General features: G+C 31.6%; 2 protein-coding genes and 1 non-coding gene across 3 annotated transcripts; 2 read left to right on the top strand and 1 right to left on the bottom strand.

The window, feature by feature from the left end:
- Positions 1 to 1,604: 1,604 nt before the first annotated feature.
- Positions 1,605 to 4,118, top strand: LOC115702091 (reticulon-like protein B1). The gene is made up of 5 exons (XM_030629533.2): positions 1,605 to 2,092; positions 2,786 to 2,966; positions 3,094 to 3,235; positions 3,370 to 3,439; positions 3,528 to 4,118. Exons 1-5 carry the CDS (start codon positions 1,879 to 1,881, stop codon positions 3,689 to 3,691), a joined length of 771 nt encoding a protein of 256 aa, XP_030485393.1. The 5' UTR covers positions 1,605 to 1,878; the 3' UTR covers positions 3,692 to 4,118.
- Positions 4,119 to 4,677: 559 nt separating this feature from the next.
- LOC115702089 (golgin candidate 4) lies at positions 4,678 to 10,744 on the bottom strand. Its single transcript, XM_030629531.2, has 15 exons — positions 10,153 to 10,744; positions 9,141 to 9,239; positions 8,931 to 9,059; positions 8,672 to 8,794; positions 8,320 to 8,455; positions 8,165 to 8,229; positions 7,852 to 8,019; positions 7,682 to 7,747; positions 7,357 to 7,503; positions 6,858 to 7,154; positions 6,674 to 6,739; positions 6,267 to 6,469; positions 6,039 to 6,093; positions 5,632 to 5,817; positions 4,678 to 5,303 (listed from the first exon to the last, which is right to left on the bottom strand). The coding sequence occupies exons 1-15, from the start codon at positions 10,372 to 10,374 to the stop codon at positions 4,956 to 4,958; spliced, it is 2,310 nt and encodes a 769-aa protein (XP_030485391.2). The 5' UTR covers positions 10,375 to 10,744; the 3' UTR covers positions 4,678 to 4,955.
- A 961-nt stretch (positions 10,745 to 11,705) lies between these two features.
- Positions 11,706 to 11,854, top strand: LOC115702103 (small nucleolar RNA snoR145). Its single transcript, XR_004008798.1, has one exon. It is a non-coding gene; the product is annotated as a small nucleolar RNA snoR145 (small nucleolar RNA).
- Positions 11,855 to 19,668: the final 7,814 nt, after the last annotated feature.

Raw genomic sequence — 19,668 nt, 5'->3', positions numbered from 1 at the left:
AACATGGTCAGATTCAAGGACTGTAAATGGAGTACCACACCTTACAAGATATCATAATAAAGATATTATATGATATCTCCTCAGTTAATCACCTTAATACACAACGAGCTGCCCATCACTACGTACGGAAACAAATTGATTATAATAAAAAAGCATAGTTGATTTATAAATGGTATTATATTTAAGATACTAATAGAAACTAGTTAGCCTTTTCTTGGCATGCTCTTTTTATTTAATAGAAAATGAGCACTAAACTAATTGGCGATTAAGAAAGCTCTTCCTTTCTCCTTTACAAAATTATGACTTTTTATCCATAAACTCGTGAGTGGACACCATTTATTCATAATACCATTCTCCTTTCAATTTTTTTTGGCTAACTTTTTTAATTTGTTCTATGTTTTTTTTTTTTTGTGTATATATATATATAAAATGTTAGAAGTATTTGTTGTGTTGTAATACAAATATAGAATGTTTATAATAATTTAATATTACAGCCTTTACAGGATTTGTTTAAATGAGATTGTTGTGTTACTTCGGGACAAACACAAGTAAGAAAATTTCTCTAAAATTTAATAAATTTTTATTTAAAATAGACATATTTTTTTAAGCATTTTTGTGGCATGAATATTATATTTTTATTTATACCCTTGTATACTATATTTTTTTTTTGGACTCATTTGGAACATCGTAATTAGGTTGTATTGTATTGTATTATATTGAATTGGATTATATATCATATTTTTATATAATATCATGTTAAACTATAATTTATACTAAAATATTATATATTTAGGTGCCTATAAAAGTTAATATCACATACTCTGCAGCACAAAGGCTGACAATCCTTCAACATGTTACATCCCCAATTGGCCAAAAAAGCCAAGTTCATTTCTTTCATTTTCTGAAATCCAAGTCCTCTAAGAGATTTAGAGAGACACAACTTATCCCAAGCTTTCAGATGCAACTCGTAATTACTTTTTTAAGAACCCTACTAAAAATCACGCACCAACCCATGATGAATGTCTTTTGATAACTATAAATATTACTCTATAAAAGATATTAGACACCATGCTACCTAGTACTCTTATAAAATGTAATATAATTATTAGTGTGATTTAATATTAATATTAAATTTCATTTATTTTACATTAATAATATTATAAAAAATTACTACAATTATAAAAATTGTTTATCTTACTGCTATGCAGAAATGCTCCGTAGGCTGTAGCAACGCCCACTAAAAAAAATTTAAACATACAATTTTGAAATCTTTACCAAAATAATGATTTGTATAATTTTCACAAAAAAAAATCCACAAATAATTAAAAAAAAAAAAAATAGATAAAACAATAACATCGGCATCGTAAATTAACATAGGAAGTATCCGCCTGAGAATGGACCTCTAAAACCTTGACGTGGAGCCCACAAAAGCAGTGGACCCAACGACGACGAGAAACAAACACACTGTGTCGTCATCTCTCTGGTCCCACCCACCATACACTAGATGACGCCACCTGTCCCCCCAGCTTTTCAATCAGGTCGGTTACTTTCTCAAATCTCCACCGCCCAATAAGCCTGCCCTCCACGTGGAATAAGAGCATCACAAAAGAAGAACCCCGTTAACTCCTAACGCCGTTATCCGAACCAAATTTCGAATAGTTGGTTCCGCTACCGAGCCTCAGCTTCGGATAAAACGGACAAGATCAATGGTCAAGATCTAATCACGTCGATTCCATCTTTTATATAGATACCCAAGACTAGAGCCACACCCCGAAAACCCTACTGTCTATTCTTAGTTTTTATTTTATACTTTTCGCGCAATTTCAGTGGTGACATTTTCAGTGTATTTCATTCGGATCGGATCGGATCGGAAAAACTATGGCTGAGCACACTGAGAGCGCGGAGGCGAAATCGGAGTCTTTGATCGAGAAGATTACCGAGAAGATCCATGGTCATGGCGACTCTTCATCCTCCTCATCCGACTCTGAATCGGAGCAAGTGAAACCGGAATCTCCGTCTTCTGTTAAGACCAAGATTTTCAGGCTTTTTGGGCGAGAAAGACCAGTTCACCAGGTTTTCGGTGGAGGAAAACGTAAGGATCTCTTTCACTATTTTTATCTTTTTTCTTTTTTCAATCCCGATTTGCTTTGTCTTCGAGGTCTTTCACTAATTTGCTAACCTTACACTCTTAGATTTATTGCCTATAGAGTTTTAGACCCTTTTTAAAGCGTAATATTTGTTTGGATGCCGACAAAATGCTGATAATCAATTATGATTGTTATTTAAGTTATAGCTCCAGCTGATTTTTTTTTAGCGATTGCGCAGTTGATTGAAGGGAATGAATTTGTGAATATTATTATCTGTTGGCATGTTGATTTCTTTGATAGTTTCAGGTGATATTCTTAAAATATCGTTGTGCTTCTTAAAATAAAATAGAACGACACAAAGGACTGGAAAATTGAATATTCCTTTTATTTAATAAAGAAATTATTAATTTATTTGCTTAGAAGATCGTGTGAACACAACCTTGTAGTGTTATTGTTGCTCTTCACAGCAACGCTAAATAACTAGTTTTTATATAATGGAGTTTCTTTGAGAAGGTTGACCTATGGTCTCTGGCATAATTCATGCTTGTGATAAAACGTTTGTAAGTCTATAGTTGGCCATGTAAACTATCCAGAGAGCTATTCTCTCAATTTCTGGAAGATTACCTGTTTCATTTTTATATCACAACTTTCAGCCAAATGTTAATGTTATTGTTGTCTTAATATGTTGGTTGGTGCAGCTGCCGATGTGCTATTGTGGAGAAACAAGAAGATTTCAGCAAGCTTTCTTGGAAGTGTCACAGCAGCTTGGATCTTCTTTGAATTGCTCGAATACCATCTACTTACTCTTGTTTGTCACATTTTGATTGCTGCACTTGGTCTCTTGTTTTTGTGGTCAAAGGCACATACCTTTATCAACAAGTATGATAGCTTTTATGTTGAATTTTTGTCTGCCCTTTTATTTTCCTTCAAGCGACCATTATCTTCAGCTCTCTCTCTCTCTCCCACTTCCTCCTTTTCTTAATTGCAAACTCCTATGATATTACAGGAGTCCACCTCGCATCCCACAAGTACAGATTCCGGAAGATCCATTTCTTCAGGTTGTTTCTGCCCTTACTATTGAAATCAATCGGGGTTTTGCGGTCTTACGTGATATTGCATCTGGGAAGGACTTGAAAAAGTTTCTCATGGTTTGTCATTTTCCATCAAGTTTCTGTGAGATTGAAATATCTATTTTTAAGTTAATGTTGCTTTAATGTGTTCAACACATCCGGCCTACATGTTTTGGAGTAGCTATTGAAATATCCAACTTCTTTAATGGCAGATCATCGCTGGATTTTGGGTTCTGTCAATTGTGGGTAGCTGGTGCAATTTCTTGACCTTGTTCTACATAGGTACGATCAGAAACTCAATTAAGATACACTTCGTTTAGTGTTGCTAAATTTTTTATCTTTTCTTATTTTTTCTATTGTTTGAAAACAGCTGTGATTTTGCTGCACACTTTGCCTGTGCTTTATGAAAAGTACGAAGACAAGATTGACCCGTTGGCAGAGAAGGCAACATTTGAGTTGAAAAAGCAGTATGTAGTTTTGGATGCTAAGGTTTTGAGTAAGATTCCCAAAGGACCTCTGAAGAAGTTTGTTTAGAGAGGCTCTGTTTAGTCTTAGGGAGGCTACCCAGGATGCCTGACATTTTGGTAACCTCATGGTTTTTGTAGCTTGTGATGATGCCAAGTCATTTTCTCTCATCATTTCTTCGGTCTCTTCTTACTCAATCTGCGCGACGACAATTAATGGATGCCTACCCCTTTCTTTTTGGCTTGGTTTGGTTTTTGGTGATTGTGGTTTCAGCTTCCCTTTCAAGTTGTAGAAGTTATTTATATGCATTTTGTACCTTAGTTTTTAGAAAACAAGCACCTTAACCGTATTTGTATCCAATACAAAGTTTATTAACTGGATATTAATGGTCGCTTGTACATGGGTTGTCACTAAAAATATTTTGAACAGTTATGGTGTTCAAGCTTCTTTCATTTTGTAAGCTCTATTGTATTCAATGCTTTCTCCTTATTTGTAAGCTTTTGCTGGCAGTAGACTGTATTTTAGAGGCCCCTTGAATTTTTGTTTGCTTTATTTCGAGGGAGAATTCAAAGAAATAAGTTTTGGCGAGGCTTTCATTGAATTTGAACAATAAAACAATGTTTTTCTCTTGTTTTGTATGGTTTCTTTTTTTTGAAAGAAATTTTGTTTGCTTGATAGTCGGTTATAAATTAATTGATAATAAAAATTTCAAGGCTTTTTGATAGCAAATTACCGTAACCATCCATCGCGAGCTTAATTATATAAAAAGGAGAATGTGGCTTTGGGCTTCTTGTTTTTGTTGTTTTGTATGGTTTCTTTTTTTTTGAAAGAAATTTTGTTTGCTTGATAGTCGGTTATAAATTAATTGATAATAAAAATTTCAAGGCTTTTTGATAGCAAATTACCGTAACCATCCATCGCGAGCTTAATTCATTCAAATATGGCAAAGATTTGGTGAACGATTATTGAGGAAAGACTGAAATGAAAACAATCGAGGCAAAAATATTTACTCATCCACTTTGTCCCCTTGGGTAATTAATAAATACATAAATAAATTGAAGCAGCACAACACTAAGGTCTAAGCATATATTCATGTGGGTGTAAATGATTTCTTGAGCAGTTCCAAAATGCAGATAACTCTCCCCCAATTTAAATGGGAAAGAAATATCAGGCCTCCACTCAAACAAAATAACCGTATCCATTCAAACAAAAATACCAGGCAACTGATCAAACTCATTCGTATGAAGAAAGAATTGAATGAACAAAGATTAATGTCAAACAAATATTAATCTATACCTCTGATTAATTACAATATGCGAACATATTTTCATATTCAATATCTGTTGAGCAGCCTGTTGCTTTGAAAATTGCTATCCGAGGATGAGAGAGGCACTGTTGAGAACTCAGAATCAGAATGTTCAGAGTTACCACTATTACCTCGGTAGGGAAAAGGGCTTGTACTGTTTTGGCTTGGGAATAAATTTGTCCTCGAGAAACCAGATCCAGTAGAAGTGACGTTTGTTATAGGCTCAGGCTTGGTTGGTGAAACATTTGCCATGTTTGCACCTCTATGTAACTCTTCCCTGTCCTGTGCAGAAGAAGCAGCAGCATCCATGGCCTCCCTTCTCTCTCTTTCTTCACTTTCCTTAAGAAGAAAATCAACCCACAAATCTGCAAAGGACTGAAAGAAATGGAGATATATGAGACAACATTGACACTGATTGTCAGCATTGAGCTAGTAACTGATGAAATAATAAATGCCAACACATATCTATGAAGTAGACAGATTTTTGTAGTGCTGGCACCCTGGTAGAAAGCTAATAAACATTTTAGTGTCAAATAAATGAAAAACATCTTCATTACAAAGCTGTTAATTTTGCCCATTCCAAGAAAAATGTGGCAGCTTAGTAGAGTAATATGTACCCAAGAACTAAACCGCAACAAGTTTCTTATTGCACAACTAATCAAAAGACACTTCCCTATAAACCAGAGATTGTCCTTCTCATTACCTGGTTATCAGTTGCTGCATTAGTGGGTACTTGGCCAGAACTTCCCCCCAAGATGCCACCAACCAGACGGCCGGGGAAACCCAAAACTCCTCGAACTACACCTTTTCCTCCACCTTGTTGAGCAACACCTATTCTTTGTTTATCTTCATCAGTGAAACCCAGCATTCGAACCATAAGATCCAAAACCTAAAGACCCATATACATAATAAAAATCCATTAAGCTGGCTGGCTGTAGAAAAAATTGTAGAGAATTCACTAATTATAAAAGGAAAACTAGATGCAACTATCAATATTTCCTAAATCATCAGCACATTGGAGGTATTAATTCTGAGGGCCCTTCTCCATTAAAGAAACTATTTCGTAATGCTCTGCAATTTAAAGAAACTATCCATTAAATATTTCCATACCTCCTTACTGTAGTTTCTTTGGAAGTAAGTAACTAGTAATTTGATAACAATGCGTCTGCCAAAAATAACAGTAGTTAAGGAAGCAGCATAGCAGCATGAAATAAAGAAATAAGTAATTCAGATATCCAAAGTCATTTTGGACGGATTGGCAAGAGGCTTTTTAGCCTTAGATAGCAAGAGCTAATCATTTTGGTTTCCAGCAAAAGTAATATGTAAGGAAATTCCAACCTGTCAACAAGGAAATCTGAATCCACTGACATTCTATTAAGCCTGGTCATGCTCTGCTCAAGAGCACGCCGTAATTTTGCATTGTCTTCCTCCAGTTTATTTACTCTGCCCTTCCAATCTGTTAGGGTCCTTTCAGCTTGCAAAAGCTTAGACAAAATTTCATCATTTTCCCGCTTTGACACCTCAGCTTGAATATCTGCATTCTGAGAATAGAAGGAAATCTTAATTGGCAGAAACAAAGGAAGGAAACGTGGATTTACAAAGTTGGAATCAGATTTTATGCAGCAACACTTTTATTGCGGCACCAACAAATAAATGCAATGCAGCTCCAAATGGATGAGAATAGATATGATACTCGAACAAAAAAAAAATCATATACAATAGAGCAAGGATAAGTTTATTATTACTTTCAGCAGTTCAGAGAGCTTAGCCACTTCTTCTTTAGCATGAGCCAAATCTCCTTCTAGATGTTCCTAGTTAAAAAATTATCATACTAATATCAAAAGCTGCTCTCTGCACAGTAACAAAATGCTGGAACAGCATATTTACAAACTCAATGAGAGAAAAGAAACAAGATTATCATTTGTTTACCTTAGCTTCAATTTCAGCATAATATTGGCCAAGAGCAGTTTGAAGATTTATAAGTTCAACATTTTTGGCTTCTATGGTGCTCATACAGTTTGTAAGTTTCTTATTAAGGTCATCAATAAGTTCCTTTGACTTATGAATTTCATTGTTGGTGATCACCTTGACTTCCTCGTGATTTGCCATGGCCTGCTTCAGTGCTTTCTCTAAATATAAGATATGTGCCTTCTGGTTTTCATTAGTATCTCGTAGTTCTTCAATAATTTTGCTGTCCTCATCCATTTTTTCAGATTCCTCATATTCCTATTTAACAAAAAAAAAAATCACTGTCACTACTGAGAGATACTATTTTTTACATATAATTATCCACATTCAGCATTAGGAAGAGGCACTGGCCCTAATTTAAGTTGCAGGTTAAACACGTAAATTAAACTGCAATTATAAGAGAATCATTGCACATGTTCAAAAAAAGGAAAGGGATTATTATGGACAACAGACAGATAACCTTTTCTAACAAATGCTGTTTAAGACGTGCCAACTCTTGTATGGCTTTATCCCTTTCGCGACGTGCTTCCTTCATCTCTCCATCCAATTTTTGAAGAGATAGCTCCATTTCTTCCTTCCCAGTAAAATTTGCTGATGGCTCTACCTTCTGCCAATGAAAGACTACTAGGTTAGAGGCTGACGTTTACATGATCACATGTTGTTTGTAATAAGAGAAGTAGAAGTTTTTATTAGTAAGTATTATCACAGCATAGAGCATACAATCATTTGAAGAAAACTGAGGAGATATAATGTCAAAATTGTTACCACGTCCACCAATTACTAACCAGTAATTTTTCATCAATTGGCTTCCTGCTCATCTCCATAGTAGCCTTAAGATCATTCTTCTCCATCTACAAAGTGAAATAATATTGTAATTCATTCTCAAGCCAAGGGCAGTCAAAGCAGTGATACGAACTTTTTCTATACTCAATTAATGAAAGATAATATAACCAACCTTAAGGCTAGCATTTTCCTTTTCTAGGGTTGTAATAGATTTTTTTAAATTCTCCACGATGTCATCAGCACCTTCAGCTTCTTTTCTATTCAGCTCCATTTGCAGTCTTTTTACCATGGATATTTTCTCATTCAGCTCATCTTGTACTTTGTTTGACTCAAGGGAGGACTGCTTAAAGAATAAAACATTTCATCACAGAAAAGGCATGTTGAGAGAACAAAAATGGACTGGATGAACTTAGGCGTTAAAAAATGACAAAAATAGAGTGGAATAACTTAGACATTCAACTATCCTGTGTACCATTGAAACTCACCTTGTCCTTTTCCATTTTTAGCAATTTGATCTCCTTCTGGAAAGATTCGTTCAGCTTTCTTTCCTCTGAAATTAATGGGAAAAGTAAAACACAAGACATCAGATGACACTATTATATATTTGCCAATCGTGTATACTGAAAGTTTAAATCTGTACCTTCTAATTTCAGTTGTAAATCAGAATGATTATTACGTTCCTTTTCAAGTTCCAATTGCAATTGTCTAATCTCAGCAGTGGCCTGCGCTGCAGCAGCTGACGACCTATTATTCTCTTCTAGCAAATCTGCAAACTCCTAGAGGCATTCATACATCTGTTGTCAAGTTTATTCATCATTAAAAAAAACAAAATAAAAGTAATAGCAGAAAACCTAAGACAGAGGCAGTCAAGATATTTTGAACAGCTAGAACAGCTGTTTTTGTTAAGCGTTAAGACAGCAGAAGAAATCAGTCTGAAACTTCAAATTTGAATATTTTGATCCCACTTTACTCGAAATGACATCAAAACGAACCTCATTTGTAAATCCATTGTTCACTCCATCCTGTTTAGAGACAACACCATTCTGCACTTGATTTCCAGAATATCTGTTTTTCGCTTGACTTGTGAATTTATGTTGCCGATTGGGTGAATTCTCCTGCAAAAGTACCATGTTCGCATACACACTACCTCAATTTTTTTTTCAAGACAGCTTAGACACTACCTCCTCAATCATAATAATTCACTTTTTATGCTTCTATGAAGGAAATAAAAAAGCCAAAGCAGAGAACTACCTTCAAAAAATTCGCTCCATTTGTTGAGACCTTGCGACTTTCATTTCTAGACACATTTAAAGCAGCAGTAGTTGATTCAAAATTATGTTTCAATGATCCATTTTCTTTATTCAATCTGGATATTTGATCCTGTAAGACGCAAAAGGATTGTCAAACCAATGCCAAGCAGCACCAAACAGCTAATGAACCACCATTACATCTCAAATGTACCTCTTTTTCCTTCAACAAAGCTGCGTAATTTATTGATAGTGCTTTAATTTCTGCTTCAGATTCCTGAAGCCTCTTAATTTCTGATTTGTAATGGTCAATCTTTACCCAAAAGAAAGAAACACAGGAGAAAAAATTTAAAAGAAAAACACGGAAAAAGTAATTCAAAGCAGATGCATGTAAAAAGAAAATGAAAAGGCGTAATAAACAGAGACCCTCATTTGCAATCCTCTCAGTTCATAGTCATCAATTCTTTTATAATTATTATTACTAGTAGTATTATTATTTTACAGGTTTTATAAATAGAGCATGCATTCATATTAAGTATAAAAGTATCTAAAGTTCCTCAAGACATGTTACAGATAAAGCTTGTAACTCTAAATAGAAACTGAAGCAAAGCATTATAAGTAGGAAATGTAACGTATTCTTTCTGACTAGTACAGCACAATACAGACATAAGCTTATTAAACTAAATAAACATAAAATTCATAGAAGTGCAGCATAAGAGCTATTAGATAACAAGTTCTTTCCTGTCATTCGCACATTCTTTCTTCTTCTTCCGTTTTTCCTTTTTAAAAATGTAATGTAGGATCTTTCAAAAAAGAAAAAAAAAAGTAATGTAGGATGGAGATATGCTCAATATGTTTGTTTGAGAAAATCTACATGATGATATAAAGCATCATCAACGTCTCTCTAAATTTAACCAGTAGATGTATATACATAAACCGCAGATCACAATTACACTCAGCATTTAGACCTCAAAGCCACGTTCTCCCCAACTACAGGATCCACATCGCAAAAATCTATCGAAAGTGTTTAAGCAAAACGAAGTTTGAATTCGGAATATCAAACTCATGCCAAGAAACTCAAGGATTAAGAAATTATTTCCAAATAAAACATAACAAATCCTAAAAAGACAACCAAATCACACATTCGAATACAACATTAGTTTTTCTCAAATTTGAAAATAACACAAAGGTCTCAAACAAGATTATCGAAAGAGCCACTGACTTACCTCAGGACTAGCAGTAGGGGAATCGATCCCGTTCGCGAGCGACGATCGAGAAGCTGACTTTGAATGCGCAAAACTATGTGAATTTCTCCGATCAAAGACCGGCGACGCTTCGCTTCCATTGAAACCATTGATATCGAGTTCGTCATCATCTTCATCGTCATGCACATCCTGTGCGATCTTATTCAGGTTCTCCTTCAAATTTGCTATCGAACTCCACATCATCCTTACCCCCGAAAAAGATCTCTTACCACAACGATGCAACGATGCTCTCAAGCAGTATATAAATACACACACAGTTGAGCCCTGACGCTACAAATCTTAGAAAAACCGAAGACTCGTGTGCTTGCGAATGGAGATAAACCTTACCGACTGCAATTAGGATTTGAGAGTGTAAACGAGATTACAATTTGGTTAGATCTGATTGATTGAAGGGAAAAGAAGGGTTGGGTAATTTTGTGTTCGGAGGATGGATGGGAAGGGGATTGGAATTTCAGTATCACATCAAAAAATAATAATATTAATAATTAATAATAATAATAATAAATATCTTAATTTATTAGTTGGAGGACACGTTGTGTCACTAACCAGGATCGTCCTATCAGCCTCCAATACTTGGCCCATTTCTTCTTAAATAGCTTCTATGCGATTTTTACAAAAATAATGAATTTTAAATAAAAATTTACAATTTTACTTTTAGACGGTATTTTACAAATTTTTTTTTTTTTTTATAAAATAACAAAACAGAATAATTAAACACAATAATAAAACAACTAAAAAATAATTGTAGAACAACAGTGAAAACTTAATACAGTATCCAGTATGAAACTTACGGGATAAGTTGAAAAATATATATATTTTTTTTATTTATTAATCAAAAATACCTTCATATTATATTTTATTAAAATATATCTACTTTTTTAACATATAATTATATTATAAAAATAAGTATATCTTAAAGAATATAAAAATAGAAGTAAGTGGTATACAATCTAATTTCTTCAAAAAAGTCTCTACCCTATTCACCTCTTCATTATGGGCCAGCCCAGTACAAATAAAGTCCATAAGCCCATAAAAAGGTTTGATCATCCAACGGCTACGATTCAATCGGAATTCTTACGCTTTTACTATATATAATCGCGATTGACTCTTCACTATTATCAACATTAAGCTTCCGTCAGTATTAGCATAGCTGATACAATATGGTTCTAGGGTTTCTTTTCTGTAGCCGTCTTCTCTTATTGTTTTACTATAAATAATTTTAGATGCAATGATGATTATTGTTGAAATCGTAGATTGCTTTGCCAAGATGAATCTGTATTTCGGTTCGTATTCACTGAGCATCAATTCTATCATCTTTTCTTTTTCGGTTACTTTTATTTAACGAGGGACCTATGGAGAGAACGCGAAAAATCAGTGCGTTTTTTACCAAGTTTGCCTTCGGACATACTATCGAAACCAGATCGCCGAATCTCATACTTATTTCGTATGATTTTTGGTTTAATTTTCTTGATTTATATTTTCGAACATAAATATATATTTTAAAATTTTAAAGGCAGCGAAGGTCCCAGCGGAGGGGTATGGACTCTTTAATTGAGGCCTCTCTAACACATAAAATATTAAACCTTCGTAGATTCATGAGCCGAATCGTAGGATGCCCGGAATTTCTGTTTCTGGAACATCTTGAACCCTCGGCTAAATTTCTAATATTTATTTTTCTTAATTTCTAGTTTGTTTAATACAATAGGATTATTTTATCACAATTTCAAAGCAGATTTTGGTTGGTGCTATGTGAATTTTTAACGTTTTGTATATGCGATGAAATAACACTAACGGAAACTGCGGATGATTTCATCTAGAAAAAAACTAAATTGAATATGTTGAGGATAGCAAAAGGTTAAATTAAGTAATGGATATAAGTGCAATTATATTATATTCATAAATAGTAATGATAATGAATGTATAAGAGACCATATTGAACTTGGACGTTCATAATCTCCTGGGTCTATTGTAGATTACAGAGTTCATGAACTTATCTTTATGATTCGAGAGCTTCTCATGCATATACTGTATATACGACCATGCATGCCTGGATTTACTTATGTCATACTAACCATGGCTTAAGATATGAAGATTTTAGGGAACTGATGGAATATGTGAGAAACAAATTTCTTTTCCTCTGGACCGTTTCAACGCTCATTTTACACTGATAAGATTTGCAATATCTCATTTTACCTTTGGTTGAGGACATTCCTTTAACATTTTCGGTCAGTAGCCAAGGCAATCTGGTTTGGGTAGCCACGATCTATAAAAATTGAAGAATGGGACAATCTCATGTAAAAGATAAAAGCTTTTTGGTGACATATAAAGGAGAGATTGTAAGTCAGTTTTTGATCTAATACAGCTTCCTTTTGTTTGAGCCTGAGTTGCTTGGTTGGATTCTTAATCTGTTCAGCCACAAAATTCAAAATTGTTCGTGGCAGCTGTGTCACCCATAACTAACACATCATTCCATCAAGCAAAGTTTTACACTAGAATAAAATAAAATTTGAAATACATACAAAAAAAAATTATTAAATTTTTTCAAATCTTTAATTCGAATGGTCTTTAATAATTATTTCACCAAATAATAAAACGAAAATTTTTTCCACTCTATTTTTGTTAGGCTAAAATTAGTCTAAGTTTCGGGTCGTATTTTCGGTTAGTTTTCACTCTTTGTTTCTAGTTTTAGGACTATTTTACGCTTGATTCTTTTGTTTCAGGTCCTCGGGTGTTTAAAGAAAGTATTTACAAGAATTGAGGACAAGTGGTGAAAGAATTGAGAAGAAAAATAAAAAAAAATATGTTGCTGCCAAATCCCGTCGCGACGGGCAATATCCCAGTCGCGACGGGAACTGGCAGAAAGATTTGCTTAACCCCGTCGCGACGGGGGCTTTGCCAGTCGCGACGGGGACCCCAGTAAAGGGATTTTTGGGCAGTTTCGTAATTTCACGAATTTTAAAGATGAGATTTGGTTTAAATAGAGAGAGTTCGTGAAAATTAGGGGAGATTCAGAATTGGAACCCTAGAAACAAAGGAGGAGGCTAGAAGAGCGGCTTGTGGCGACCCGGATCAATTGCTTCAACTAGTTCTTTCTCTTCTCTTTAATTTTTCTATGTTCTTTTCTATTTCAATGTTAATTATGGATTTGATTATGGATGTTTTGAACTAAACTCCTATTTAGGGAGAATGATGAATGTTGTCTAAGTTTTTCCTAGTTAATGATTAATTGACATTCCTCCATCTTGATTGTGAATACTATTCATATTTGTGTTTAATTTCCATGTGCAAGATTGATCACCTTTTACATGTTTTATGATCTCAATTCGAAATCTGAAAAGTGAGAATTGAGAATGCTAAAATTGGATAGTCTAGGTTTTGATGTGAAACGAAAGTATTTACATAGCCTTTGTGACATTTAGATTATTGCTTAATGCTGATTTCATGTTAGTTTAATTAAGAGATTAATTAGAGAGCATGAGATTTAGAACCCAGAAGATGTGAAAAGAGCTAGGTTAATTCATAATCTGTCATTCACTTCAAGAGAAGGATAGCATTTAGACATTAACATTGGTAACTTAACAACAGGATTCGTCTCCTTATTTTCTTATCTTGATTAATCTTCCTTTGTTATTTTTAATTTTCTGAATTGTCTTATTTAATTCATAAAAGTATTCTTTTACCAGATAGAATCAATAGTATAATTTAGTGGTAATTAGTCAAATTCCCTGTGGTTCGACCTCACCTGTGTGAGTTTACTACTTGATTGCGTATACTTGCGTAGTGTTTATAAATTATAGCAACAATTTTATTCTATTACCTCCAATCAAATATTTTGGTAGGAAAAATGAATGGAATGTGATAAGGATGGATTGGAAAGATGTAATGTGTTATGGATATTGTGTATGATGTGTGGAAATATAAATTAAGGAAATAAATTGATCACATATTTAATTTGGTGTAATTGGAATTGTAATAGAATCAAATTCTTATTACATTAGAAAAACTGGGTAAAGATGACTACATCAATTAAAGTAAATAAAGTTAAAAAATGTAAATACTATTTTGGACCATGTATTTTGCAAAAGTTATAAATTGGATTCTCTGTTTTGTTAAATGACAAAATAGACCATAATTTTTTAAAATGAAAAAAATAAGATCGTGAGCTTAATTTTCGACAACTCTTTTTTTTAATATAACCAACTTGAAGGAAATTCCTAACACAAACAAATACAGAAAATGTAAACAGTTTTGTCATAACACATTTAGATCAGATTTTTATTAAATTTTATTTTGACAAAAAATCAGTTCAGGGTCCTATTTGTACCATTTTAAAAAATACATTGTCTATTTTGTCATTTAACAAAACAGATTGTCCAATTAATAACTTTTTTGAAACACATGATCCAAAATGATATTTACCCAATTAAAAATACCTTATTTAAATAGAAAATTTTCATAATCCATACTTAAAAAATGCTAAATTATTATTTTTTTTTTAAAAAAAAAAGCCCTAATTATACTATACTATTTTATCCTTATAACCCAAACTACCTTTCCCATTTACTCTTTTCAAAAATCTCAAAAAATATTCTTCTCTCTAATTCTCTCATTATCTGTCGTGCCTAACGGACTTGACTGACCTTAGGGGTGTTCGCGGTGCGAGTGGTGCGATTTTTGACCATTTTTTTAAACCAACCCGCACATGCGGGTTTTCCAATTTCCCAAACCGCACCCACACTGCGAAACTAAAAAACCGCAAAAAATCACATCGCAAAAAATGGTGCAGTGCGGTGCGGTTTTTGCGGTTTGGACTACCACCAATAATTAAATTATCACAAATACAACAAATCTTGAGCAACACTTGTCAAAAATACTATAATGCTTGAAAATAAATATGAAAAAAAATTAAGTTTCAATAATACAATAATTAGTGGGTTTTGGGTTGGACATTCACATATTGGACCTAACTAAATATAAAAATTGGTATTTTTATAATGTGCGGTGCGATTTGAACCGCATATTAATAATTTAAAACCGCAAACCGCACCGCGCGGTTTAAGAAAAATTCAAACCACGACCGCACCGCAAAGAATTTCAAACTGTATTTTTTTTGCGGTGCAGTGTGGTGTAGGCGATTTGAGCGGTTTGAACGGTTTGATGAACACTCCTAACTGACCCTATGCCCCTCTCTATCTTCGACTACGTCGAAAGGTCTAGTCTCCTTCTTTGTCTTTCTTTGTCGTCGACACCGCGCTCCCCCTGTCTGTCTCTTAGTCTACTTCTTTTTTTGGGTGGAAGAAGGCTGAAGTTCATTCCCATACTCCCAAATCGTCTCCCATTCTCCTCATTATAGGTCGATGGCGACGAAAGATAATCCATCCTGTGTCACCATTGACATAAAAGGAACCCCTCAAAATCCAGAAGCCTTATATGATTTTTTTTATCAAAATGTGATTATCGATAGTTTATTGATGATTTTTATTTGTATAACATATTTTTGTCAATTTGATATTTATCGATAGGTTATTGATGATTTATGTTTGTGTTTTTGTTAATTTGGCATTTATCGATGATTTTTGTTTATGTTTTGTTAATTTGACATTTATCGATGATTTTTGTTTATGCACAAAATAGTGGTACACAGACAAAAAATTATCCATAAACTATCGATAACTCATCGATAATCACGTTTTAGCCAAAAAAATCATACCCACCAATATCTAAGGTTTCAAACACATACGAATGCATCAGTGGTGTCTAACACTTTTAAAGATGTTATATCGTTATTGATGTAATTAAGTATCGATACTATATAAATGTATTAATTTTTAGGAGATATTGCTAAATAAATTACTAGACCCCATTTCTAAGTGTTGTCAGTACTCATGGCTAATAATATTATAAGAGATATCTTGTAATATTTATTTAAATTATTTTTTTATGATTTAATTAAAAAATTAAAAATATATAAAACTATATTTGGTAAAACAGTTTTGATTTTTTATTATCTATTTTTTGAATAAGAATAAAAGTAAGTTACTATAAAAATATCAATTTTTTTTTATTATTATTAAAGTCTATTTTATATTTTCCTTTATCAATATCTAGTTCATTTTTTTTTTTTATATATATATATGATTTTCTTTCTCAGCTCTCTTATTTTTTTTTAGTGAAAATACATTAGAGTTTATAAAAAACTAGAAAGGCCAAACAAACAAATAGGAGGATTACAAATAATATCAAACCAAGGCCAAAGACAGCAAGAGAGCCTTGACCACCAAACCTTTGTTTGATCTAAAGAAATAGCCAATCCAACAAGAGGATGGATAGTAGCATTAGACCCCATCTTAGATTGTTACAATGTTCAATAGAAAATTTATTAAAAGACTTCCTTAGAGGTTTTTGAAGAAGCATGACAAAATTTAGGGCTATTTACAAAAATATAGGAAAATGAAGATATGTTTTGAAATATATGTGATTACCCTAAATATGGCATTTTTTAAAAAAAAACTTACAAATATGGGAAAAAGTCATGAGGAATGCCATAAAAAACTTTAAATTTGTGTTTCTTTTTATTGTTTTTCTTTTTTAAAAAAATAAAACACTAAAATAAATAAAAAATGATCTCAACTATAGATGTTGTTTTTTTTACAGAAATTATACTTGTTTTTTTTTTTTTTATTTAAACTACTGTTTGTTTTTTTTTTTTTTGTTTGTTAAAAACTAACTATTTCATTAAAAATAGCAGAAAAAAAAACCAGTTTCATCAACATCATCTTGAAAAAAAATAATTTTAAAAAATATAATCTAAAAATAATACAAACTTTAAAAATAAGTTTCATCAACATTTAAAGAAACTAATAATTTCATTAAAAGAATAAAAAAATAGTTTCATTATGTTATTACAAATTTTTTATTTTAAATTACTTTTTTATTATTTTGTTTCTAGGTTCGAAACTTACGCTTATACTTTGTTTTTAATATTGGTATGCATGGTGTGTTGTTTTGATTATATTTGTGATTAGTATTTTTTTTTTTTTGTATTTTTGTGTGTGTGTATTTTTTTTTATTTGATTGTCTGATGAAACTGGTTTCAGTTAACTTTATAATTTACATTTATATTTTGTTATGATTTTTTATAGCATCAAAACTGGTTTCACAGGTTTTAACTGTTCTGTAATGGGGTTGCTCCATTTTTATGATATTATTGTATTTTTTTTAGTTTGTATAAACCAGTTTTATTATTGTATGATATTTGAAAAACAATTTTTATTTTATTTTAAATAATCAGTTTTCGACACACATATTATTTTATTATTTTCATAACTGATTTTTTAAGTAACTAGTATTCATAACTGGTTTTTCTTATTGTTGTTCATAATTGAGTTTTAATTTGTTTGTGTTTATTTTGGTTGTTTTACTAACTGGTTTCTCACAATTCCACTGTTTTTTTTTTTGTTATTCTTTTATGGTTTTTATTGCATTTTCGTCTCTTTAATTTTCTTTGTTTCTTTTTTTCTCTTTGATTTTAATTTTTGTTTCTCTTTGTTATATTTGCTACATAATGTATGTTTAAATCAATTCTATTTTTTGAGCAAGCATTAAATGCCAAAATAAAGAATGAAGTTAGAAGTCTGGTTATTAGGTATTCATATAAAATTTATATGTTCAAAACTGGTTTTTAAATTTAGTATCGTTTGTAAAAGTTTAGTTATTAGGCATTGTGTATTTTTCATTATGTTATTGATGAAACTTTTTTTTTTTTGCCTCTTTTAATGAAATAATTAGTTTCTTTTAATATTGATGAAACTGGTTTTTAAAGTTAGTATCGTTTTTAGATTGTTATTTTTTTCATTATCTTGTTGATGAAACTATTTTTTTATTCTTTTAATGAAATTATTAGTTTCTTTCGATGTTGATGAAACTAGTTTTTAAAGTTCGTATTCTTTTTAGATTATGATTTTTTATATTATTTTTTTTCATGATGATATTGATGAAACTGGTATTTTTTTCTGCTGTTTTTAATAAAATAATTAGTTTTTAACAAAAAAACAAAAAAAGTAAATAAATAGTAACTTAAATAAAAAAAAACAAGTTTCATTTCTGTAAAAAAAAATAAGATACAAAAATGTACACTTATTATATATATTTATATATACAAAGAGAAAAAAAAAATAGTTTGAGAAAAAAATTAAAAAAAAAAAAGAGAGACACAAAGAGAAATTAGAAAAAAAAAATAAAAATGAAAATTAGAGAGAGAGAAGAGAAAGAAAGAAAGAAAAAAAGTCGACTTAAAAAATGAAAAGAAAAAAGAGAGTCAAAATTGACTACAAAATATTTATAAAAAAGACAAAAGCTTTTTAAAGCTTTAATAAGTAAAAAACAATAAAAAAGAAAAAAATTAATAAAAGTATAAATGTAAAAATTTCTTTGTCAAATTATAAATGTAATGTTTGAAAAAAAAATTAATATTTGGTGTAAATTTTCTAAATAGAAAGAAACCTTAAAATGTAAATGTAAAATAAACTAAAAAAAATAATAAAACTAATTAAGTTAGAAACAAAAACATGAAATATGAGTTTGGATAATAGGTTTACAAAAATATGGCATATCAAATACCATGAAAAATCTTAAATGTGAAAAAATACCATAGAAGAGTGGCAAACCTATAAATGCCATATTTTTATAACTTTTTTACAAAATTTTATATTTCATGTAATTTTCACCAAAATTTAAGGTAATATGAGGATATCTTAATTTTGAAATGCCTAAATAAGATATAGAGCATTAAGCTACAAACAAAAACTATGGCTTCAGCCAAGAACGGCTTCAAGAAAGCTTCTTGGGGGTTAACCATTAACAATTACCAAACACATTTTTACTTTTAAAAAAACAAATATTGTACTTTTATTTGTATGTTGAAAATAATTAATCTCCACAATTTATACACAAAATAATTCTGAAGTTTAATATGTTTGCTCATTGCTTCAAAAGAAAGTGTTAGTAATACAAATGCTTAAGCAAATAAAAGTATGTTAATGTTTGTATTTCTATTTGTTAGGACCATTGTACATCATAATAATTCATATTAATAATAGATTATTATTTTCCTAAAAGAAAAAAGAAAAACTAGATCATAAAAAGATAAGACATGAAAGTGTGAGAATATTTTTCTAAACTGAAATGAATTATTCAACCAACAAAAAGATTGTCCTCATTAGACTTTTACCTCATCTACTTCTGTTTTATTTATTTTTTTGGGTTGGTACTAGATTGAAATAGGTTGCTACATATGTGTGCTCACTCATTCTGATCATCTCTTTTGTATGGTAGCTTAGAAGATATCAATATTTATTGGTTAGGTTTCATTAGGCAAGGCCGATAACCATTAAGACCTAGCTTAGACACATACATACGACAAGAGTCGCACCATCTTTAACAAATTTGGATAAACCAAACACCACCCATTTGCTATAT

This window comes from Cannabis sativa, chromosome 1, assembly GCF_029168945.1.
Source record: "Cannabis sativa cultivar Pink pepper isolate KNU-18-1 chromosome 1, ASM2916894v1, whole genome shotgun sequence".
NCBI classification, from domain to species: Eukaryota; Viridiplantae; Streptophyta; class Magnoliopsida; order Rosales; family Cannabaceae; genus Cannabis; species Cannabis sativa.
Note: the sequence above shows the minus strand (reverse complement) of the source record. Positions and strands in the feature narration are given on the sequence as shown.